Raw genomic sequence first — 25512 nt, forward strand, 5'->3', positions numbered from 1 at the left:
AATTGCAGGGCTATGGGGACAGGGTGGGGAAGTGGGACTAGCTGGATCGCTCTTGCATAGAGCCGGCAAGGACTCGATGGGCTGAATGGCCTCCTTCGTGCTGTAACCTTTCTATGATTCTTTCCTCTATTTCTCTTCCTGTATCTAATTTGATTCTAATTCACCCTATTTCCTTTTTTTATCCTTTGCTCTGTTTCTTTCTTTATCCTTAAATTTAATTTGGTTAAAGAGCTAGACCATGGACCTGCGTTCAAGAGGTCCCAGATGCCCCGTTATTATCAATTTGCAACGCAAAAATAATACGATCTGAAGGGCGAGATAAAATATCCAATTCACGGCGATCGCTGTGGGATGTCCAGCAAATTCTGGACCTTTTAGCGAAACTTTGTATTTTGGAATGTGATTCTTATTGCATTACCTCTTGGCTTATTTGTTTATAATATGATTTCGTTATACAACTTTGTAAGAAGTTGTTGCAAGTGCAACTTTAAAAAGCTTGAAGTGTCCCAGTTACAAGAATGTGATCAGTGTTATTTGCAGACGTAGCAACTACCTTATCTCACATGAATGTGTGAAAGAGCTACTGGTGCGTGCAGTTGCAGTGTCCTGTGCCCCAAGCACCTGCACAGCCTCGATCGTTCCCGTTTCCCGCCCCCGGCTCCGCCCTGCTGACTGCTCTCCAGGCGCTGCGTGACTGGCCTGATTCATTGCTGGCCTGTGGTTATTTTAAACCTCGGCTCTTAGAGAACTGTCACGACATTAAGTGCGGTAGCGTGCGAACCGTCTCGGCTAATCCTTGCATTGAGCCACCATATGACTTTCCCCAAGTGAGAGGTGAGATGTTACAAACGCGACAAATTCCATTCTGAGAAATTTGGTACAATTGTGTTAAACCGAGCCGCAGATGCACGTCTCTGGGTTTTCTACGTGGGCAGCTCACAGTAACCGCGCACGTATTATTAGCATACCCGAGGCCACTGCGCCTATACCCTACTGTCATTCGTCAATGTCATCTCGTCATTTCATGTTTAACAAATATTTCATTCTTCACATACTAAGTCTGTACAGAAGCGACTCTATCGTTAGAATACGATGAATAGTTGGCATTTTACTTGTATAAAATTTACCTAAAATAGACAAATTATATCAGTCACTGGATGGTGGGGTTTACAGTAGCTGAAGTCTGGCTTTGTATTTACTCAGCAGTGCGTGCTCGCCTCGGCTCTCCCTGATCTGCTGCACGCTAGCCGTGTCCTATCTAAACATTACTCATTTCTTTCATGCAGTTCGCACATCTTAGCCCCGGTGACCTTTTTGAAATTTCCGGTAGCTGGAATGCGTGCGTTTCTTTCCAATAGATGTCGTGCCCAGGAGTTTGCGGGGCTGCGAGAAGGAGCTAACCCCCCTCCCTATTCCAGATAAAGCTCTTTCACTTCAGTCACGCCAGGCCGCAAGTCAGGTGCAGCTGCTGAGATCACACTTCCTTATCGACATGGTACGTTGCCTTAATAGAGGATCCAAAAGAGCAATCCCCACTTTGCACGCAGATGAGCCAATTGATTTTTCACACGAAAGGCAACTCACGACATTAACACATTTGATTTAAAAATAAGGAGCAATGAGTTTGTCATGAAACAATAATAAAACTCTCATCAATCCAGCTTGTTAACGATAACTATCGTGGATAATATTCATGCATTCTGGGTCTCTTAATAGTACATTAAAAATCTTTAGTGTTTATAATAAGACTTGTGTAGATTCTCAATAAATAAAATAGGGAGAAATATGAGAATAATCACACAAGGCAACATTGCTGAGGGAGTTCCCTGTGAAAAAGTCCTTTGTATCACAGACACGTTTAACCTTATATACAGACTGATATTTAGTCACCATTCGTGCTAATCGATCTCCAATGGTGTTGCACAAAGGGAGTGAAGACAAAGTGTAATCTTCTGACATTCCAGTTTTGGATGAGCCACAATTTCCTCCATTCCCTAGTCACTGTCTCAAGCTGAACTAGACTGTCCACAACCTTGGCATCCTAATTATACCTGAGCTGAGCTTCCAATCCCATATCCTCTCCATTACAAAGACTGCCTACTTCCACCTCCTTAATATTGCTCATCTCTGCCCATGCCTTAGCCCATCTGCTGCTGAAACCCTCATCCATGCTTTCGTTACAACCAGACTCGACTATTCCAATGCTTTTTCCTGACCATAAACTTGAGCTTATCTAAAATTCTGTTGCCCATATCCTAACTCTCACGAAGTCCTGTGTTCCTCCAACTCTTGTGCATCCCCCACTTCCTTTGCCCACTATTGGTGGCCGTGCCTACAGCCATCAAGGCCTCATTTAAGACCCTCCTTAAAACCTATCTCTTTGACCAAGATTTTAGTCACCAGTCCTAATATCTCCTTCATTGGCTCGGTGTCAATTTTTGTCTGATTATGCTCCTGTGAAGCGCATTGGGATCTTTTACAACATTAAAGGCACTATATAAATGCAAGTTGTTGCTGTTGAAAGGGGGTTGAAGGACAGTGAATGATTGGACCAGGGCGCACAGACATAATTCAGTCCCCATTTGAAAGTAATACATTTTGTCCTAATTTTTCTATAATACTTTGACAAAACTTAGGTCAATTTGGGAAGCAGAGACGTGGGGGTAAATTTTAACCTCACAAACGGGTGGGTTGGGGGCAGGTGGGAGGGAAGGTAAAAATTGTAAAAAAGTAAAACCTGACCCCAACCCGCCCGCTTCCTGTTTTAACATGGGCGGGTGACCAACCTGCTCTCAGGGGCGGGCAGGTCAGTGAAATCTTTTAAGGAGGCTGCAGGCCTCCATATTAATAGTTTTTTTTATTTTTAACTCCTGGGGGCTGGGATTCCCGGGTCTTCTGATTCATGCCACGTAAGAGGAGACTAGAATCATAGAAAGTTATGGCACAGAAGGAGGACATTTGGCCCATCGTGTCCTTGCCGGCCGAAAAAGAGCCATCCAGCTTAATCCCACTTTCCAGCACTTGTAGCCCTGTAGGTTACGGCATTTCAAGTGCACCTCCAAGTACTTTTAAAATGAGGGGGGAGTTTCTGCCTCTACCAACCTTTCAGGCAGTGAGTTCCAGACTCCCACAACCCTCTGGGTGAAAAAAATTCTCCTCAGCTCCCCTCTAATCCTTCTACCAATTACTTTAAATCCATGCCCCCTGGTCACTGACCACTCTGCTAAAGGAAATAGGTCCTCCTTATCCACTCTATCTAGGCCGCTCATAATTTTATACATCTCAACTAAATCTCCCCTCAGCCTCCTTTGTTCCAAAGAAAACAACCCCAGCCTATCCAATCTTTCCTCATGGCTAAAATTCTCCAGCCCTGGCAATATCCTCATAAATCTCCTCTGTACCCTCTCTACTGCAATCATATCTTTCCTGTAATGTGGTGACCAGAACTGTATGCAGTACTCAAGCTGTGGCCTAACTAGTGTTTTATACAGTTCTAGCATAACCACCATGCTCTTATATTCTATATCTCAGCTAATAAAGGAAGGTATCCTGTATGCCTTCTTAACCACCATATCTACCTGTCCCGCAACCTTCAGGGATCTGTGGACATGCACTCCAAGTCCCTCTGTTCCTCGACACCTCCCATTTATTGTGTATATAATAAAGAGAAGGCCCAGATCAACAGGTATGTGCCTTTATTGCACTGCTTGTGGGCCAGGAGGAGCAGGAGAGTTTCCTCCAGGCCCAACAAGCTTACCATAGAACCATACAGCACAGAAGAGGGCCATTTGGCCCATCGTGTCTGTGCCAGCTCGAAGAACAACCAAGTGCCCATTCTAATCCTACCTTCCAGCACCCGGTCCGTAGCCCTGCAGCTTACGGCACTTTAGGTGCCGTGATCAACCGACAGCCCCCCCCTTCCTTGTCCGACCCCCTCCACCACGATCTCCAACCCCCCCATGATCTCCGGCCCCCTCTCGACCTCCGACCCCCGTTACTGAGTCCCCGATGACCAACCCCCCCCAATGACCGCCATCCCCGATAATTACCCCCGACCCCGATGACTGACCCCCCCAATGAGCCCTCCTGATGCCCCCCCAATGTCTGCCGACAAACATAATTTAGTTCCCATTGTAAAGTCGTACATTTTGTCATTATTGTTATGTAACATTTGATTTGATATTATCTATGCTATATTAAAAATCTTACATCTACGTGCACTTTCTGTCAACTTTTTCATTGAACAGACCTTTGAAGCAATGATACCAAAGCCTCTGCAGGTGAAGAGGCTTCCTCCAATATAGCTCAGCGAGAGTATGATGCATCATGGTGTTTTGCTACTTAACTGTGCTGTGTAACAAGGACTGCACATAGAACTACCACTGGAAGATGGCTTTCAGCCTTATGAGGGGGAGGATTCTAATGACATTAAGGAGGCTGAAGGGGTTCAACGGTTTCCTGCTGCCAGCGCTATTCATCAGCAGCTCATTGAAAAGTATTTGAACAGATGAATCCCTGCTGCTCAGCCTTCCAAACATCTATCCCAGTCCTTCCATGCATACAAGCAACTACTGCCTAACTGCCAAAAGAGACATATCCTGTCACATTCCAAACTCCCAACTCATTACAGGAACACCCTCTACATACAATGCTAATGAATTGCCTCTTGGTTTATTGCCATACACAGACTGGCTACTTTTGCGATCCCATTGTTTGCTCACTGCAGTGCTCTGCTACCTCCTCTGGTTGTTCTATGAGGTGCGTCCCCAATGGTTGGAGCAAGGGAGGTGGCGGACTGCTGAGTGTCAATCAACGGTTTCTGAGATGGTGGTGGCTGTAACCTCTGTGAGCATGGGCTTGAGAGGACCCAGCTGCAGACTGCTACAATTTAGCAGTTGCCAATGCTGTCTGGCTCAGTACACATTCTGGCACTGGTGGGGGTGGAGTGGTGGTGGGGGATGGGGTTGGAGGGTTGCATGACTATAGATATGTTGTCATCCTGAGAGACAGCAAATACTCCATCCCCATTGCAAGACAGCCTCCTGCCCCTACTACTGGGCTTTGGCTGAACATGGCCATTGATCTTTAGGAGAGCACTGAGCTAACTGAGGCCCTTCCCAGCCTGTTCGAGGAGATGGTTGAACCGCAGCCCAAATTGAACATCTCTTAGAGATTCTTTCACTGGCAATTTGTGTGCGATCCCTACCTTTGAGTTGATGATTGTTGGGATAATATTGAGTGACCATGAATCTTGATCAAGGCTTTCTGCTTCACTCTGTCTGGCACACACATCTCAGTCCTCTGTTGGAGCTAAGGACAGCTGAGCAGCACAAGAGTTAGGATGTAGTTTGAATAGCAAGCACATGCCAGATCACTATCAGTGTTAGGCCACAGCAAGTTGTCATGTTCAGGAAATGGATCAGGGCAGAAGTGAAGCAGGAAGAGAAGAGAAGTTGCCCATAAACTCTGCTGTGGGACCCGGCCTCCTGCTTTGCCATCTCTCATTGTAGGGGTAGTGTTTCTGCTTCAGATTTTAATGGCAGACTCTTCCAAAGTGGGTGAGAGTCTGTAGTATGGGACGTCCTCCCATGTGTGGTTGACTCCATCTTATTATGTGCAAGCTTCTCCTCCAAAAAAAGTAGAAAGGGGTAAATATTTGCCTCTGCCATCTATTAGCCTAATGACCATAGCGTGCATGTTGACAGGGAGAATGACATATCTGCAACCTTCTGCCAAGCCTGTACCTAACTCACCAGGGGACAATCAGCCATTCAAGGGAAAGAGGATGTCCCTCCTCACTCTAATTTGTTCTACCAGGATCTTCAAGGCTCTGTCAGAAAACCTAGGCACCGTGCCAGCCCAATTTGACATATGCACTTTGTATTATGGACACTAGTCCAAGTTAAGTATTGTTATGGAGAACTGTAAGGACTTGAAGATATTTTTTGGTTTGTAACAATTTCTGTGAGATGAATGAAGTTTTGTAATCAAGTGAAATCTGCTGTGCTTACTTTTGCTTATGTTTAATTACATTTTTTAATAAAATGTATTTGTAGTTTACAGCTTGAGAGTTATGGTCTGTTGGAGTGTTATTTGTCCATCTAGTCAAGAGATCCAGAAAGTATGAGAGATATCATGCTATATTTAGTGCGCTTATAAGCGAATAAGGATTTTATTGTTTGCCAGGCATACTACATTTGAGATTACTTTTTAAATTAGGTCACATTTCAATTCATTAGGAGCATGTACTTGTCTGTGAAAGTGGTCCTTTACACTGAGACACAGAAAAAGTGTCTGATGGGACCGGAACCAAATTAGTCATGCAAAGGCTTAAATAGCTTAAACAGTTGGTGTAGCAGCACTAATTTCTCACTCCAGTGGGCAAGCTGACTATTGGAAGTGCATTTTGTGCTTGCTGCTGGCCTGTGCCATGCAAATGAGGAGAAAATAGGACAGGTTCCCCTCTGACTTGGGTGGGCAGCTGGGAAACACCACTCATCCACTTCTCACTGATTAACAGCTTCAACTTGTGTGGGGTCTTCGTACAGGAAATCGAAACTATGCATGGAGCAAGTAGTCAGCTCCATGAACACTGCAGTGAGGCCCAAGGCAATGGAGATTCTGGGGGCAGCTTTGACAACTTCACTGGGAGCTCAGATGGTTTCCATCTTGGTTCTTGGTTCGAGCATCTTCTCTGCCTTTCAAAGCATGAAGTAGATTATAGATAGAAGCATTGAAATAATCACATCACTCCTGCACTCTGTTCTTGTGTAGAGCAATGGGTGTGCTGAGGCTCAGCGCCATGAGAGTGTCATGGGAGAGGAATCCTATCCTCTCTCAGGGGAACAGCACATTTGCTCCCCCAGTCCCCACCAGCCTCTCAGCTAGTGCTCTTGTTTATGCCAGACAGTTAGCTGGCCCAGACTGCCCCAGCTTACGCCAATGAGATTTACAAGATAGTAAAGAAGGACCGGACCTCTTCACAGAATGGTGCGATCCTTAGGGATTCCCCTGGTGTTGCCCAGATGCAGTTTTGTTACTGGGAACAAGATCCTGATATCTTAGGGACTGACTCCAGAGGATTTGTACCACTTAATCAAGACAGTTGCAATTGTTCACAAATATTTGAGAAGAACAGAAAAGATAAAGATGTCAAATTCTGTTTAATTCTTATTGATAACAGAATCCAGAGTGGCTTGTTATTACAAGTCGAAGAGAGTACTTCCACTCAACTAAAAGTATGCATTCCCCACAGCTTGTACTTGCAGCCTAAGATGACCTGAAACTGAAAATAAAATGCCTATATCTAAAAAAAACTAATAACAGAGCTCTGCTGGGTCTCTTGCTCTGGTTGAAGAGAAGTGGGACCAACACTTAAAAGAATGATTGTTTTTTGAGCAGGCAGGTTTTTGATTGGTGGGAGGTGGGACAAGGGAGCAAGGCCAGCAGGCAAGCTCAGAATTCAGCAGCTAGCACACAGAAGACAGCTGCTATAATGCCAAAATTGCTAGTAGACCTGGTTAATGGGATAGAAGACATGTTGCAAGGACACCAGCGGTGGGAGGTGGTAGCATCAGCGTGACAAGTTTACATAGACAAAACTAATTATAAATGGAAATAGGAAATATTAGGTAAAAGTTGTGACAAAAATATAACAACAGGAAGTCAAGTGGTAAATACAGGCAGTGCGTGCGATGTAAGATTTTTAATATATAGATATAAAGATGTACATATCTTCTCACATACACAGATTTACTTGCTTTTATAACTGCAGTACATGAGGGATACAATGTTATTTATTTGTTCAACTGCAGTGGATGAGGAGCACACTATTTATCTACTCATTTTGTTACTTTTATTGTTGAGCAACTCCAGAGGCAATTGTTTAAATAGCATGCAAACTCATGTATCCATTAAGGATTCCAGGTGAATTGAACAAATATTTTTTAAGTAACTAAATGTCAAAGATAATACCTCTGTCAGCTCACATGCTTATCACCAAAACTTAATTGGTGGAAATAAAGACTACGTAACTTCATAGGCACTGTGTGCACCATGGGGAGCTGTGCGCAACATGGCGAGTTGTGTGCATTGTAGGGATCTTCATCCCCACTTTCAAATCCCTTGCTTCACCCTATCTCAGTGACCCACTTCAACTACAGCCTTTCCACATGCACCTTTTTCATCTCTGACACTACTTTACACCTTTTTCCCTACTTCCTCTATTCCACCGTTGATAACTGCTCTTTCAACCACTGTGTCTCAGCTCTCTGGGACACCCTTTCCAAATCACCCCACCATGTCACCTCCCTCCTGCTATCAAATTTCTCCTAAAACCATTTTTTCGACTCTGTTTTTGGTCCCCCATTTCTCTTTTTCCCTCCTGTTTGGCTTCCACTGTTTTCACCACTGTAATATCTTTATGTACATGAGCGGCACTATAGAAATGTAAGTTGTGGTTGTTACAATTTGCTCTCAGTTACGAATAGCGAATAAATAAATTTAGAATCTTAGCCTCCTGCCGCTGTTTCTCTTAGTCCTGACAAGAACAGTTGATAGGTCAAACTCATGTGCTTCAAAAAAGAGCTTGCAATGGGTGAAGATGGAGTTGCCAGAATTGGCTTCAGCATCCGTGGACTGCCAAAGAGAAAATGAGCCAAGGTTCCCACTCCTGATCATTGTCCAATAAACCCTGCTGGAAGTACATTTGTGTGTTGAAGTCAAAGTTGATGTATGTTTAGGACGACATTGGGCTCAGCTTTGATCGTCTCCATGATCAAATAGCCTACCAACACTCGTTGCCCAGGCTCACACATGAAGACTGGTCACTTGGATTCAAAATGCTGCTGGGAAACCTTCAGAAAAAGAGGAGTCTTCAGAAAAAGAGGACCCATAGCCCTGGAAGTCTTCCAACTGTTAAATAATTATTTTTAACTCAGTGTTGCATACTTGCAACATCAGTAATTAAAAATGGAATTTTTTCATTTAGTTGCAGAACAAATCCAAGTAAGTGTTAGTAATGTTGAAACAAGGATCAATTTGTAATATCTTTGCCATGACATCGGTATTGCTACTGGGTGTATTGCTCAGTGTCACTAGCTTAGTAACTTATACAGACTTCACAATGGACAGATGTTAGATTGGTTTGTTTTCCTACAATAGCCCCCTAAGGCACAAAAGCAAGTCTAACACCAGCATACAGGGAATCCTGTATGGTTGCTGAACTAAAAGATTTCTCAATAAGCAGGACCATTGCTTTTTAGTGACTGAATAGATCAAATTCTGTTCTTTACAAGGGGTTCTAGGACTTTTCCTAGGGCTTTAATGATCATGTCCTGCGATTTTGTCTGTGTTTCTGAAAAATGAAAACCACCTTTTTGGCAGTTATTCTCTGTTGCTAAGCAAGAACACCCAATTCAAATGCTAGCTCTTGTTGAATCATATAATTAGTTGGTGAATGTGAGACAGGGAAACTGTCAAACATTTCCATTGTATGGCTGTCAATTATACTTTTACTGCCCTAGAATGTAACAGCAGTTCATAATTCTTTAAGTCTATGGAGAACTTTAGTGTAAGAATACTATGAATGTACAATACTTTTGCTAGATGAATCACATGTACATTTTTAGTATGAGAAAAAGCAATTAGGCTTATAAATATATTTCCCACCACTTACACCGTCCACGCTTATCGTGGGCAGCTGCCTATATTGAGCAAATGGCGCTAACCATTTGCCACTTCCACTGAAGTCAATTACAAAGGCATCCCTTATAATCTGTTAAGCACACCTGCTATTTCGGGCAGTGCTGGATCAGACTTATCGTCTTACATACATATATACCCCATATAACTCAGAATCATTGGCCTCGATTTTAACCCCGCCTACGGTGGGCAGAAGAGGGTCGGGGGGCGGTTAAAATATCAAGATCGGGCAACCTGACCCATTCCCGCCCCTTTCAATTTTAAAATGCAGAACTCAGGCCAGAGACAAGACTCCCACAAAAGGCAGACAGGAGCCTAATTTCCATACTAAAGCCCTGGCCTGATGACATCATCGACGCCACGACTTAAATTTAATAGAAAGCGAAGGGGAGGCCCAAGCTGTGGGATTCCCGACAGCTGAACTGAGGCGGGATCTGCAAACAGAAATCACCTTTAAACTATTGAAGGAAAAGAAGTTTTATTAGAACTCAAAATTGTAACAACACATATAAGACCGATGACTATATACAGATAGCAAACATGTGTGGTGTGGATTAAATTGATATGGCTGCCAGTAGCAACTTTTACAGTATTTTTGGCACATTTGTAATGTTCATAGATTTTTTGTATCTTTTATAAATTTGAAAAGTGTTCATTAAAAAGTATATTATTTACTGGATGATGCACACAAACTTATTCATCAATATGTAAGTTTTGAATTAAATGGTAAAGAAAATCGAACAAAGTGCAAAATGGACTGCAGATTGGTATTGACCATTTTGAGCTACAACTAAGGACAAATTTATACTCCACTGTATCTCCCTTTTGCTGTGTGAGTCTGTTCTATGGACTTAAATTGGAACCAGGTTATTCAGCAATAAACCATTGAGTAGAACAATGACATTTATTTGAATGGGTTCAGCTTTGAAGATAGTGGGGCTAATTTTAACTCTTATCACCAGGCGAAAAACGGGTGACAGCGAATCAGTAGTCTGTTTTGCACCTCGCCCGATTTTCTTTTCCTATCACCCATTTTTCGCCAGGCGGTAAAAGTTACCTCCAGCAGCTCTTGCAAATCAGCCAGAGATCTGCTGATTCATATCTTGATTTCTGGTTGTAGTAAGAAATGCTGCTCTGGAGGTATCTGTAGAAGTTCCTCCTTTCTAGTTTGTATAGTGCCCGTAGTCACTGGTAGCTATACACCTAACCATGGTTCAAGAGCTTCATTACTCACTTCAGTCTTCACTTTTACCATATGTGTAATTACTAGGAGGATGTCTGGATTTGCCCAGGTAAGGCAGGCACTAAGATTGTGTTGAGGATTTAAAGCGGTGGATGTTCTAAAGTATCTGATGCTTTGTTTGATTAGTGAATGCTTTTGTGTTGGAGTGGGTGCACGTACCTTGAATAATAATGAAAGGTGAGCTATTGGGAATGTTCCACATTCTGCTTGTTCCATAGTGGATTTTCAATCTCTTAAGTGTCATTTTGTGGGGGTATGACACTGAGTCCAGATGGTTCCTCAGTCATCCCATGTGCTGCTATATTCCTCCTAGAAGCAAAACACTGCACACTGCATTCTAGGCCAGGATGTAATGTATGGTGTGGAGACCTGGAGTGAGGGAAAAGGACAGTCACAAAATACTTTAAGTTATGCTACATTTAGATTTTTAAAATAATTTGATGTGTGAGTCTGCTGTATGGATCTAATCTGGTCCACATCACCCTCAAGTATGCAATGCGATGTAGTTAAATCTAAATTGGTAGACATTTGTGTTGAACTTTATCAAATGCCTTTTGGAAGTCAAAATACACAACGTCATAGGGTTTACCACAGTTGACTTGGGTTGTCACTTCCTCAAAGAAATCAAAGAGTTTGGTCAGACTGGATCTTCCTTGTCTAAAGCTAAGTTGATTTCTATTTACTAGGTTGTTGTTATACAGATAATCCAAAATAGTTCCCAATGGAGACTATCAGACAATTCCAGATGTCCTGACCAATATTTATCGCTCAGCCAGCATCACTAAAGCATATTATCTGGACATTATCTCATTGCTGTTGTGGGACCTTGCTGTGGACAAATTGGCTGCCTCATTTCCTACGTTATAACAGTGACTACATGTCAAAAGTATTTCATTGGGTGTGAAGCACTTTGGGATGTCCTGAGGTAGTGAAAGGCACTATATAAATGCAAGTTCTTTCTTTCTTTAACGATTTCAGTGCTAAGCACCTGGGTGCCTTTAGATTCTTTTGTACGGGCTATGGGAACAGGATGGGTAAACATGATTAAGACTATTTACTCGTGTGGAGGATAAGTGCCAACATGGACTGGTTGGGCCAAATGGCCTGTTTTCATGTTGTAGTTTCTATGTATTTCTATGAAACAGTGACAAACAGTCACAGAAAGCCTCCCCTGTGATCCTACACATTCTGGAACTGTGGACTGTGGATTTTGTTGGGCTCAGAAGAAGATTCACCAGAAGGTCCTTTGATGCACCGGGCAATTAAAATAAAGAGCCTGAGGGAAAAATTAAGCCAGAAATTGAGGGGCAGCTTCTTCAGGTCATGTAGGAACCAATGGCACTGTAAGTGGAACATGGTTTCCTCCCAACTGCAGAATGGACAAGTGGACAAGGTATCAGAAAAGTGGCTCAAATACTGATTCAAGGCCACTGTGCCATGCAACACTTTCCATCCCAATTCCCAGTGGTGACGTATTGCACTTAAACATTGCTAGAAATCAATACTGGTAGCTTTCTGATGGAGGTAATTTCTTCTTGAACCTGAAAGTGAGTTTATAATTATAAGGCCAGGCAGCAGGAGAAATATAAATCAGAGAATGTAATTTAAAGGCTAAGACACAGACTATGGGACAAAAAGAGAAAAACAATTATAAAGAGAATAAAGGACAAATGACGAATGAGAAATGACACAGAAATAGCTGAAAGGAATAAAAGTTATTAAAAAATTGAAAGGAAAAGAGGGGAAGGACAAAGATTTAAAAAATGGATTAAAAAGATGCAATGGGGGTTCACCCAACAAATACATATAAATGTGAGTGAATGATACCAGGGCTAAAAGGGATTAAATTATGAAGAAAGGCTGCATGGACTAGGCTTGTATTCCCTTGAATATAGAGGATTAAGGGGTGATCTATTTGAGGTGCTTAAGATGATTAAAGGATTTGATAGGGGGTTAGCTGGAAAGTAAAACCTCTGGTGGGGGGAGTCCAGGACAAGGGGGCATAACCTTAACATTAGAGCCAGGCCGTTCAAGGGTGATGTCAGGAAGCACCTCTTCACACAGAGGGTAATGGAAATCTGGAACTCTCTTCCCCCAAAAAGCTGTTGAGGCTAGGTCAATTGAAAATGTCAAAACTGAGATTTTTGTTCGGCAGGGGTATTAAGGGAAAGGGAACCAAGGTGGGTAAATAGAGTTAAAATATAGATTAGCCATAATCTAATTGAATGGCAGAATAGGCTTGAGGGACTGAATGGCCTACTCCTGTTCCTATGTGAATGGAAAGCAAAATAAGTAAGAAACAATACAAATAAACCAGGAATGCTACAATGACAATACAGGAAAAATATACTATGAGATTATGGATGAAAAAGCCAAGAAAAAAACATAAAAGAATTAAAAATGCAGATAGATCAGATAGAAATATACAGTCAATTTAAATAACATACACTGGAATAAACAGAAAATGGGGGGGGGGGGAGGAAAAGAGATTTGAACAGCAGTAAATACATGATAGTGAAAAAATAGGGTAGAAAGCTCCATGCAAGGTAAAGGAAATGAAAGGGAGAGACAAGACTAAGAGAAAAACAATTTAAAATGTGTTTTCTAAATTTAAAAAAAAATTAATATGGGGCAGAAGGAAATAAAACAAATCAACCAATCTCTAATTTGTTTCAGTAGGTGAAACAAACATCTCAACCGTCTGTTATTTACGCAATAAGCGCTTGTGGCCTGAAATCAGCAACAGCACAAACTCATTCCTCCCCATCCCAGTTGAGGTTGCCAACTCTGGTTGGATGTTTGCCTGATCATATGATCTCCCACCTCCAACCAAACACTTTCCCCCCCATTTTCAATATTTTTAGAACTAATAAAATGTTCAAACGATTTTTCTCCTTGGTTGCCCTCAGCAATGTCCAAATTAATCTTTAATTCCTGGAGACTCCAGGACAATCCTGGAAAGTTGGTTCAGTCCTCCTTAGTCTGGTGGCTAATGCATCTCTTTTTTGCGCTGCTTCCAGCACAACTGGCCTTGATATGCTGAAGGCATAAGCTTTGGCTGCTAAAAAATATACTGAATTCCAATATAATAATGACATTTAAATTATTCAGTTTACTTTAAACTGTGGCCCTGATCAGACCTTTATTCAGGGCCTTTTTCGGCTGCACATTGTTTCTTGAGCTGTCAATTATTTTGGGGGGGCGTCAGCTTTTCCGAGTTTTGTAGGTTGGCGTGTATTGTGACTATGTTTTTTTTAACTGCTAGTCATAATGCTGTTGTTATTAAATAAAACCTTGAAGCAGTTGGAGCTAAGAGGGCAGGTAAAAGGTTTCTCACCCAAAAGAGTTTTAACAAAGAAGAACATCGAGTTTAGAGAAATGATTGACAGGCGAACGCTGACACCCAACGTACGCACTTGAAAGCCTGACGTCTGTACCTCACGCTGCGTGGTTTCCATGGTTATTCCAAACGCCGCCTGGGCCGACAGATTGAGGTGTTTCTGGGTGGATTCCGGCTGCTTCCTTTCACCCACCGCTAACAACGGAATGTTGCATCCGAGTTCCAACACTGGGCATCCACTTCACCTCTGTTTTTCAGTGCGTTTGTTTAAAAATAAGTTATTTTTTCCGAGAAGCGCTAAGTTAAGAGAGCGCGGGGAGTGCCCAAGTGACCTCCCGGCTGGCTGGAGGTTGCACACTTGTCGTAAGTTGAGAGACCTCGCCAGGAAACTGCGGACGTCCTGTTAGTGAGAGGCCAGCTCATTTAATAGCTGGCGAGGTCCATATTGGTTAGACATGCTTTTCAAAAATATAACTTTTTGTCTATTTTTGCTTTCTGTTTTCGATACAGACAGCACCACCCCACAACCTTACATGTTTCATTCCGGGAAAATGGGGAGAGTGATTCTAATCACGGTGATCTGTAGATTGATAATTTTCAGTAGTTACAGTGCTTTGGTACAGATGGGTGGCAAAAAGCCACAAGATGGAACTACCCTCATAAGAAGTATGAAATAAGCAATTGTTAACATTCAGTGACCGTTTATTAGTTTCCACGCTCTTGAATGGGACATCATCTGAAGATGGTTTAAAACGCCTTTTTACTTGATTATTATACTACATTAATCTTCAGATACCTTACCAACTGTAGCAACATTGTGTCATTGTGCCCTGGATTGCAAGTGATCTGTGAATAATCTTGGCTTCACATATAATTTTGATGGAAATTGTAGTAATGTGTACTGAGCTGTTATGCTATTAATCAGGCTATCCAATGCAACATTTTACTTACATTAATAGTATTCTATGATACCATTACAGCGTATGTAGTTTATATACTGACATGATTAGCAAAAAGTCTACTCTTCATTGGCTGACAAAGTAAAATATATGTTAACTTGTGACAGTTGTGATTTTCTTTTTAATTATTTCTGGGATGGTCACTCTTTCCATGATTTGGCTTGAGTCTGATTTCACATTGATTTTTCAAAAATCTCTCATATCTCATCGTAGCTGGCTGCAATGCGTCAGCTCTTGCAACAATTCATCATTGCATTCCTGCTTCTTGCAAGCAATTACTACCTTGTTTTGCTGCGCTTCCCACAGCAACTCACTTTTAGTATTTCTCACAGTGGTCTTGTTTACATGAAGCTAATATTGTTACTTTTTTTTCCTAAATTAAATCTAGTTAAATAGAAAAAATAAGAAATGGCATGTTTACATATTGCCAGTCTTTTGTTGATTAGCTTAGTGGCAGAAAAATATTTGTTAATATATTTTTGGAAATTCCAAGATTTAAAGATATTCTAACACCAAAAGTGAGGAAAATGCCAGAAAGAGTTATGACAGTTCTCTGCAATAAATAAAATTTGTCAATACTTTTTCAGGTTTGTCAATAACATGCAAACTCAGCCACTTTTGTTGATAAACTTTCAAAAATTAGTTTAACAAGTAGATCAGGGAATTTGTTTAAAAAATGTGAATAGATTTTTACATCTTGATATTAAGCTGCTGGTCAATGTGCCATGTGCCAGCAGATCACCTGGTTCAGTGATCTAGCCATATCATTCCAAGAGTTGTCAACAAATGTGTCTAATGTCTTGTACTAACTTATCTCTAAGCTGTTAAAGTCCGAGGTACACTGCAATCTTCAATTTTGGTGATTGATTTCTTGCCGGAATTTGATATGAGGCCAGAATATTTCACAAGGATGTGCCATGATACTGTTGTTTCTCGCTGTGATTCACCACTGTATTGTAGAAGAATTTTGTAACTTTTTTTTCAATTTACAACTGCGCTGTACATAAATATTAATTTGCTTCTATTCTCAAACAACAGTGTAGCCAAGCTTAAGGTGACACACATGACTTGTTTTTAAATTGCAATTTATTTTATGGTTTGCATATTTTAGTTATAATATGTTGTTTATTCCCGCAGGAACAGCATTCTACACAGTTTTATGGTTATGTTGGACAGTTTTGAGCTTCAGCCTAAACGGATCACCATGGAACGTCACATCCCAGTTCACCCTTTACCTGAAGAGATCCAGCAGGTAAACAGACAATAATGTTTTACATTTTTTTATATATATATATAATATATATATGACAGAAAAGGCCTGTAAAATCGATGAAAATATTTTGCCTCTTTATTCATACCTACTTGTTACTATCTACATCAGGGAAATTTATTTATCACTATATTTCTTGGGATACATCAAATGTCTAACTGGCTCTCACAGAGCTTAGGATAATTGGTGCATGTGAATAAAATATTTCCAAAGTAAAGGCTGTGATTGTTGAAAGTAGAAATGCATTTCTAGTTTTAGTGCAGGGATTTATGTTTCAGTAGCCTTTCCTAGTTCAAACTTTATCTGCCTTAGATAAATATGTATGCTGCTGCACTGAATTGATTAATAATTACAAATGCTACCAAGGTAAATATTTATACTGATCTTTTGCTTATATATTTCACACTCTGAAGCTGACAGGCAGAAACACCCTATGAGTAGTCATTTTGTTTAGAATTCTCTCTTCAGTTACATCGTAAAGCTTCTCTGCAATGACATTGCGAATGAAGCTGGAGAGCAGCAGGCGCTCCCTGAATTCAAGATGCCACTGGAGAAAAGCATCTTGCTGAAACTGACAAGGGGCTGATGTGGCACTTCGGTAGAACTGACGCCCCCTTTAACAACCTCAGTCACTATAGCAATTAGAATATAGTTTTTGAAGCAACAGATGAAGGCATAATTGTTTGCTGATAATTTTTTTTTATTATTATGATTAAGAATTGTACATACTTTTGAATTAATCTCACTTCCATTTCACACACAATCACATGTGACCTCTGCATTCCGAATATTCTGCAGAGGTGGTGATACCACTTTTTTTAAGTTAAAGCAATACAGCATACTGCCCATGATCTGAAAACAACTGACTGTTCAGCTTGTGGGATTGATTGATTCACATATTGTACATATGTTCTCACTGGCTCAGAGTAGCCAGGTTCTTCAGGAACTCTAAGTACAGAACAAAACCAATGAATATGGTCTACACCAGATCATCCCAGTATAGGCCAACTCAGCTTATTTAAATCATTTTAAGTTTCGAATAGTGCAAAACTTTTTCTCCCATTCTTATAAACAAAGAAGGATAATGATTTTATATAATCAAATTATTATACCAAGAGGTAAGATAAAAATGAGCATCTTTATGGATTGCTTCTGTGGGACCATTGAATAACACTTGCTGGATATGACCTTTCTTGGGGCTATTGCTTTAAGTCCCAGCATGAGATTGTCCATTTGATGTTGCCTCTGTGGTAATTAATGCAACTGCAATGGCATAAAAGGGAGTACATATAGATCACAACTTGATTTCTCTTCATATCTCAGGTTTGTGAAAACAAACTTTGGATTGTCCATACACCAAGCCCGGCCCCACATTTAAAGTTTTTTGTTCCACCTTCCATAAATAGAAAGGAAGTCTTGGTCCTGGTTGTTATGCCAACCAAAACTGACCTTCTGCTTACCAGTATTAGACGTTTAAACAAGCACATAACTGAAAGTAACTTGCCATCTTAAAATCCTAATTACAGATATAAAAATTAACAAATATAACAAACTTTATCAGTGTACTAGGCTGTCTCTCTACAGTTGTTCATAACAGTACACACTCTTTTCTTGATCCAAATGTACTAAAACATCTATCCTTCTCTATGTTGCAGAGCTCCTGCTTATAATGGTAGTACAAGTCCCACACAGCATCAGCTTCAATTTCACTTTAGGCCTCATATAGCACATAGCACTTCTAGGTTCTACACACTGTAAAGCAGCTTTCATTCTGTGATGTGTACCTTGATACAATAAAGACAGCTAACCTGCCAGACACAGATGGGGCTAACTATAGTCTAGAAATTACCATTGGAGATATTAGTGGATGCATGTTTAATGCATTCGTATGTTCACTATTTTGGTGCCGACGTTAACTCTCTTATAATAAATGGGTTAGCATGTGTCAAGACAATGGTCCGAAGGGTATCATACAAATGCATCAATATTGCATGAGTTTATAGGTTTACATTAGTGCAACTTACTGGATGCCATTCTACCATCCATAGTACGTACCTAAGAGGCTAATGAAGATACAATGCTTGAACACTTCTGTGTTAGAAAGATGTTAGCTTATAAATGAATCCTTTCAACTCTAACTGAAAAAAATTGCAAAGGAGAGCCTGATGGCTACAGAAAGGTTTAAATTTATCTGTGGTATGAATAGAAACTATGGATCAGTGTGAAGATTTTGTATTGCAGCTGGCAGAACAGTTTGAATTTCCAGTTAGTTTGAATGGAGGAGACCCAAACTGAGCTAAATGGAACATTTGGATTTTGTCTGCCTTTCTCATCCATATGCACACTATGATGTGCAGAACAAATGGAAGTTGGGAATAATAATGGCTTCCTTTTAATGAGTCTTGTTAATAGTTTCCCTCAGGATAATTTTTCTTGTAAATGGTATTGTCATAATCTCTCTCTGTCTTTCATGTAAAAGAAAGAAGAAAGAACTTGCATTTATATAGTGCCTTTCATCAAGGGATCAAGGGATCAAGGGATATGGGGAAAAAGCAGGAACAGGGTACTAAGTTAGACGATCAGCCATGATCATTTTGAATGGCGGAGCAGGGCCGAATGGCCTACTCTTGCTCCTATTTTCTATGATTCTATGATTCATGACCTCAGAACATTGCAAAGCACATCACAGCCAATGTAATACTTTTTGAAGTGTAGTCAGTATTGTAATGTAGGGAAATGCAGTAACCAATTTACGCACAGCAAGGTCCCACAAACAGCAATGAGATAAATGACCAGATAATCTGTTTAATGATGTTGGTTGAGGGATAAACATCAGTCAGGACACCAGAAGAACTCCCCTGCTCTTCTTCGAATAGTGCCATGGGATCTTTTACTTCCACCCGAGAGGGCAGACGGAGCATCGGTTTCACAAAACACTCATTCTTTGATGCCTTGAAGTATCAGTGCTGCCTTCTTTCTAGATTATTGCCACTCTCAGTTTGCTGTTTTATATAACCTAATCCTTATTTGGTGCACATGTGCTATGATGCAACACCACAATGTATTTCTTAAAAATAACCAGAAAAAAATACATAGTTATCTGCAAATAGTATTTGTAAGTTAAATTATTAGTTCTCAAACTACCATACCTTCCAGGCTACAAAATATGAAGTAATTCTGACCATTTGTGCAAACAGTATCATGTGAATGACAGCTAGGAGACACATGGACACACAGACACACACATCTTTATTAATGAACCTTCATCACAAGAGGCTGACAGTAAGTGTGGACTGTCATGTTTCCTTGATACCAGCTTTTAATGATTTAACTTGATGTTCTGTTTATTCTATGAGGCATTGCTAAGTTTTTAAGAGCTTCTAAAATGGTACATATTGGGGAGGGGGGGGGGGGGGGGGTTAATTTTCCAAGTACGTGCAAATCGCAAAAAGAGATGTAATCTGAAAAAGGAAGTAAATAAAACAGGTAGCTTCTCTGACACCATTGACCTCTCATGCAAAATATAAACTCCTTTAACATTTCTGTGGGATTTTAAAATTGTGATGTGACTCATGACCATTTAGGAGGGGATGCAAGACTGGACAATTTGTACCTAATCTGGAAATTCTATGTGTATGAGTCACCTCATAATCCTAGCTACTGAGCACCTTCACAAAACACTCATTCTTTGATGTCCTGAAGTATTATAACTATTCAAAGCTGCCACAAAATTTCTGTGCAACTTTCTTTCAGGTAAAAGCTCCAATTTGAACGTTTCCAGGATTGACTTCTATTCTGCGTGATGTTGTATAAAGATACAATTTTATCAACTTTTCTAGAGCTCTTTAAGCTTGTAGGGAGATATATGTATATTATAATAAAGGATGTGTTTTATATGTTTTCTCAGAGGGGGCTGTAAACTAAGTATATTTTATTAGAGGTTGTGGTATATTTGGCAGTGTTATTGTAGGGCACGTAAAATAAGTCAAATTGGAATTCTGTGCTAATCTGAGATTTGAGATCTAATCTTTTCATGCCAAGAAAAGTGTATCTATAATTTCTGGTCTTTTTCCATCTGCAACACAGTTTTCTTTAAGATAGTGAACAGTTTACAACAATTGAGAAGACTCATTCAGATTTGTGTATTTTGAATAGAAATAAAAACAATTTTGGCTGGAAATACAGTATTGTAGTTGTGAAAGGTTGGCTGGTTGCTTCTGGACAGCAGTTTTTGGAGCCAGTATGTACAATATCTAAGCTTGTTTGTTCAGAAAGCAAAGAAGTGACAGCTTGTGAGAACATAGTGTTCTTTTCATCATCAGCCTGGTTTAAGTTGTCCCTTCGTACTTGATTTTTATTCACAGATTCTTATTCACAGAATAAATCACTTGACGTTCTCTTTCTCTGTAATAAATTCTGTAATTTCAGAAAAATAACCTTTGGAGAATATTGGGAAATATCTATCTAGATGTGGTAGGGATATGTTTCTGACCAGGTTACATTTGTAACTTCTGTCTGGAAGATTGATTCATTCTACATTTAGAGATACCAGCATATCATTTCTCAAATGGAGGTGGATCAACACCTTCCAGAACTAACAAATCACATTATGGCAGTGTCGGTTGCAGATTCAATTTCCCTCACTGCTGATTTCCCAATCTCCTCCATGCTGCTGTAGGGAGGCACTAAGCAGAGACCAGATGTGAAAATCGGAGTTGTCCCGATGGCTCTGAATGCACGTTAGTTAGTAATTGGCTCAAAAATGGCATTGCTGAGGGTGTGAGAGTGAGTTAACTGCTTGCCTTCTTGCATGTAGGTGCTGTATGATCTAAGGAGAAAAATAGAGGGGTTTGATACTCTCATAAAAATTACGCAACAAAAAGTAGATCACTCGCACATAAAATTCAGTTAAAAGAGAACTAATAAAACTGAAAGAATGAGTGTCAACATTCAAATGTAACCCTGACATCTGACTTATGGGCCAGTTAGCATTTCCAAAATTTTTGTGCAGTTAACAGAGCAGGCCATGACTTTGATGATGGCTGTATACTGAATGACTGACAGTAAAATAAAATGGCTTGATTATGACGCTCCTTATGCAGTCATACAGCCTGTTACCAATTCTCCTGCATATAATGCTTTATGACGAGCAAAAAAGTTAACGGCCTGGAATTTCCTGAAAACTTGAGCTGAAACAATGACATAAGTATGGTGTTATGACAATTTATGGCGCAATAGATCAAAGAAATTCAGGCGTAAGCGACTTGTGCCCGCTTTTACTCTACACTTAAATTTCCTTGATCTTGTACCCCGATTCCGTGAAATCTCCGCTGAAGCCACTGCCACTTATTGACATAGCTCCACCCCATGGACAAGTGCAGCTCACGTGAATTTACCCCACTTCGGAATACGATGTAAATTTACACCTAAAATGTTAGGTACACAGGACCCAAAGTCACGTTTCTGGTGTCTTATGGTGATTTTGTTTTTTAGTGATTTTTTTTTATCTCCTCACTGAGACCTAGAATGTATTTTCTATATTTTTGAATGAATCTTTACGGCATCGGAATAATTAGCATTAAAAATTGAAAAACTTCCATGATTGCATTTTCTTAAACGTGTTGGGGTAGATATTGTGATATGTCTCGCACGTTTTTGGGATTCAGAACTGACACTACAAGTCCAATTCAGGAGCGTGATGTTTTTCACAACACCGGAAGTGCGAGTGAAGCCATGTTGGAGCTTGATAGGCATCCCTGGCGGCTGCGTGCAGCAAACGCAGGCATTATTTAAATATTATAATCAGGGTCCTGCGCCTGAATCAGGGCCCTTTCCTGAATTTGGTGTCCTTGCGCGCCTCAAACACATTTCCTTAACCTGCCCAGCACGCCATGGCAGAAACAGTCGGGAAGCAGCTTTCAGAAATGGTAGTTAAAGGGATCCCCATCTCCATTAAGGTAAGTCACTGGTTAGTTGTTTTAGGCTGCTAGGGTGCTTTTAGGCCATTTTTGTCTGTTTCAGATTCTGCTTGGCTGTTAAATACTTTGGAAGAAAGAGTTCGTGGAGGGTTACAACTGTTCCACTGATTTATCTTGTTCACAATTGCTGAACATGGGCATGCTGATGGGCTTACTCTTGCTGCCCAATGAGGAGGAGGAGGATTAGCAGAAAAGATCTGCAAGAAGGGGGCGACGGAGACAAGGGTGTAGGAGGCCTTACATTTGGCGGGTCTTCAGGAACTGATCATCATACCTGGACCTAACAGCAAATCAGTGTTTAAGGTGGCTGCATTTCAACAGGGAGACAATCACGTACCTGTGCCACCTGTTGCAGTGAGAATTGGGGCCTAACACCAGGGCATACACTGTAGCAGTGAAGGTCACTGTGGCTGTAACCTTTTATGCGTCTGCCTCCTTCCAAACTGCTTCTGAGGACATCAGCCAGTTTGCTGTACACATGGCAATCCAGCAGGTCACTGATGCACTCTTTGCGAGGCATCAATAGTTCATCACCTTCCCCTTGAAAGCTGACAAGCAGAAAGAAACTGTGATTTGCCTGCATTGCTGGATTCCCGCACTTGCAGAGCATCTTTGACTGAACTCAAGTAGCCCTGCATGCTCCCAATCATGAAGCAGATCTGTTTCTGAACAGGAAGGGCTTCCATTCACTCAATGTCCAACTTGTTTGTGACCACGGGCAGCGAGCCATGCAGGTACATGCCTGGTTTCTGGCAGTAGTCATGACGCTTTTATACTGCTTCAGTCCTCATTAACCCCTCTGTTTCAACCAGACCATTGGGTGGCAGGATGGCTTCTGGGGGATGAGGGATATCATCTCACCAACTGGCTCATGACTCCTATTTGGAACACGGGCACAGACACCGTGCTCCAATATAATGAGAGTCATGCATCAAGAAGGATTCTCATTGAGTAATCCATTGATGTTCTAAAGCAACGGTTCCACCATTTGGACCGATCTGGTGGAGTCTTTCATTGCAGTCCAGAAAGAGTTTTCAATGTTCATCATTATTCACTGCATGCCCCACAGTGTAGCTATTCAAAAGAGAATAGCCTTGGAGATTCCTGAGGAGGAAGAAGTGGAGTAGGAAGATAAAGAAGGGGACGAGGAGCCGGAAGAAGCGGAAGAGCATAGCCCAGCTGTGCAGCGAGTTGCCAGAGCTGTTAGGCAACAAATTATTGAGAAGTGATTCTGCTGATTAATCCTTCCCTTGCCCCAGCACCAAGAGTCCCTCCTTCCATTTGACCCTGTCTTCATGGCCACCATATTAATGCCCTCAAATTGTATAACTTTTGTCTTCTGCTTACATCAATAAAATCATGAAAACCAACAGGTAACCAAAACAATCTTTTACTTCACTACTCCAACAGATTCCACTGTTTATTTGACAATTGCTTACATGACTGATGCCTATCTACAAGTCACCTTTGTGCATGGGTAAGCAAAGACAGATGAGTGGCTTCTGAAAGCAGCTGCATTTGACATGCATCATGTATAAGAGTGAGAAGGGAAAGAGGGGAAGATGCTTGAAAATCCACCCTCACCAGACATCACGATCCTGACACACCCTCTGCCCACGTTATTCATGACCTGCTCTTCAAGTGGGGACAGCACATGGATGAAGCGTGACCCTCCTCTTGTGGCTGCGTGCTCCCAGCCGTTGTGTGCAAACTTGCCCTGCAAGAAAGAAAGAAATGTGTCAGCATTAGAGAAGGAAAAAGTTTAGACGACATGCTTGTCAGGGTACAATAGTGTTGCTAGTGTGTGCAAGATGGCAGAGGTGTGAGGAGGTGAAGGAAGTGAGGAGAGTGGCAGGTGCAGAATGCTGTAGTAGGAGCAAAAGGAGGTGGAGTGTGTGCTGCAGTGATTGTAGGAGAGTGCTGGTAATCGAGGGAGTGAAGGGTGTATGCTGGGGCAACTGGTAGTGCAAGACTAATCATAGAGTAATGATAGAAGTATGTAAAAAGAAAAAGATTAGTGAAGACAAATGTAGGTTCCCTACAGTCAGAAACGGGAGAATTTATAATGGGGAACAAGGAAATGGCAGAGCAATTAAACAAATACTTTGGTTCTGTCTTCACAGAAGAGGACACAAATAAATTCCCAGAAATACTAGGGAACCAAGGGTCTAGCGAGAAGGAGGAATTAAAGGAAATTAGTATTAGTAAAAAAAAGTGCTGGAGAAATTAATGGGACTGATAGTCAATAAATCCCCAGGGCCTGATAATCTGCATCCCAGAGTACTAAAAGAGGTAGCCATGGAAATAGTGGATGCATTGATTGTCATCTTCCAAAATTCTATAGATTATGGAACAGTTCCTGCAGATTGGAGGGTGGCAAATGTAATCCCACTATTTAAAAAAGGAGTGAGAGAGAAAACAGGGAACTAATGACCAGTTAGCCTAACATCAGTAGTAGGGAAAATGCAAGGGTCTATTATAAAGGATGTGATAACAGAACACATAGAAAATATCAACGGGATTAGACAAAGTCAACATGGATTTATGAAAGGGAAATCATGTTTGACAAACGTACTGGTGTTTTTTGAGGATGTAACTGGTAGAATAAATAAGGGAGAACCAGTGGATGTGGTGTATTTGGATTTTCAGAAGGCCTTTGATAAAGTCCCACATAAGAGGTTAGTGTGCAAAATTAAAGCACATGAGATTGGTGGTAATATACTGGCATGGATTGAAAATTGGTTAACAGACAGGAAACAGAGAGTAGGAATAAATGGGTCTTTTTCAGGGTGCAGGCGGTGACTAGTGGGGTACCGCAGGCATCTGTGCTTGGGCCCAGCTATTCACAATATATATCAATGATTTGGATGAGGGAACCAAATGTAATATTTCTAAGTTTGCTGACGACACAAAACTAGGTGGGATTGTGAGTTGTGAGGAGGATGCAAAGAGTTTTCAAGGCGATTTCGACAAGTTGAGTGAGTGGGCAAATACATGGCAGATGCAGTATAACGTGGATA

At 41.0% G+C, this 25512-nt stretch overlaps 1 protein-coding gene across 1 annotated transcript in view; it reads left to right on the top strand.

Moving 5' to 3' along the window:
• Positions 1-14434: 14434 nt before the first annotated feature.
• The window catches only part of lekr1 (Leucine-, glutamate- and lysine-rich protein 1), a 179213-nt gene continuing 168135 nt past the window's right edge, over positions 14435-25512 (top strand). The window contains exons 1-2 of the mRNA XM_067995349.1: positions 14435-14542; positions 16382-16496. Coding sequence (XP_067851450.1) covers positions 16404-16496 — 93 coding nt within the window. The 5' untranslated portion in view covers positions 14435-14542; positions 16382-16403. The remainder of the gene's footprint in view (positions 14543-16381; positions 16497-25512) is intronic.

Source organism: Heptranchias perlo, chromosome 13, assembly GCF_035084215.1.
Source record: "Heptranchias perlo isolate sHepPer1 chromosome 13, sHepPer1.hap1, whole genome shotgun sequence".
Classification (NCBI taxonomy): Eukaryota; Metazoa; Chordata; class Chondrichthyes; order Hexanchiformes; family Hexanchidae; genus Heptranchias; species Heptranchias perlo.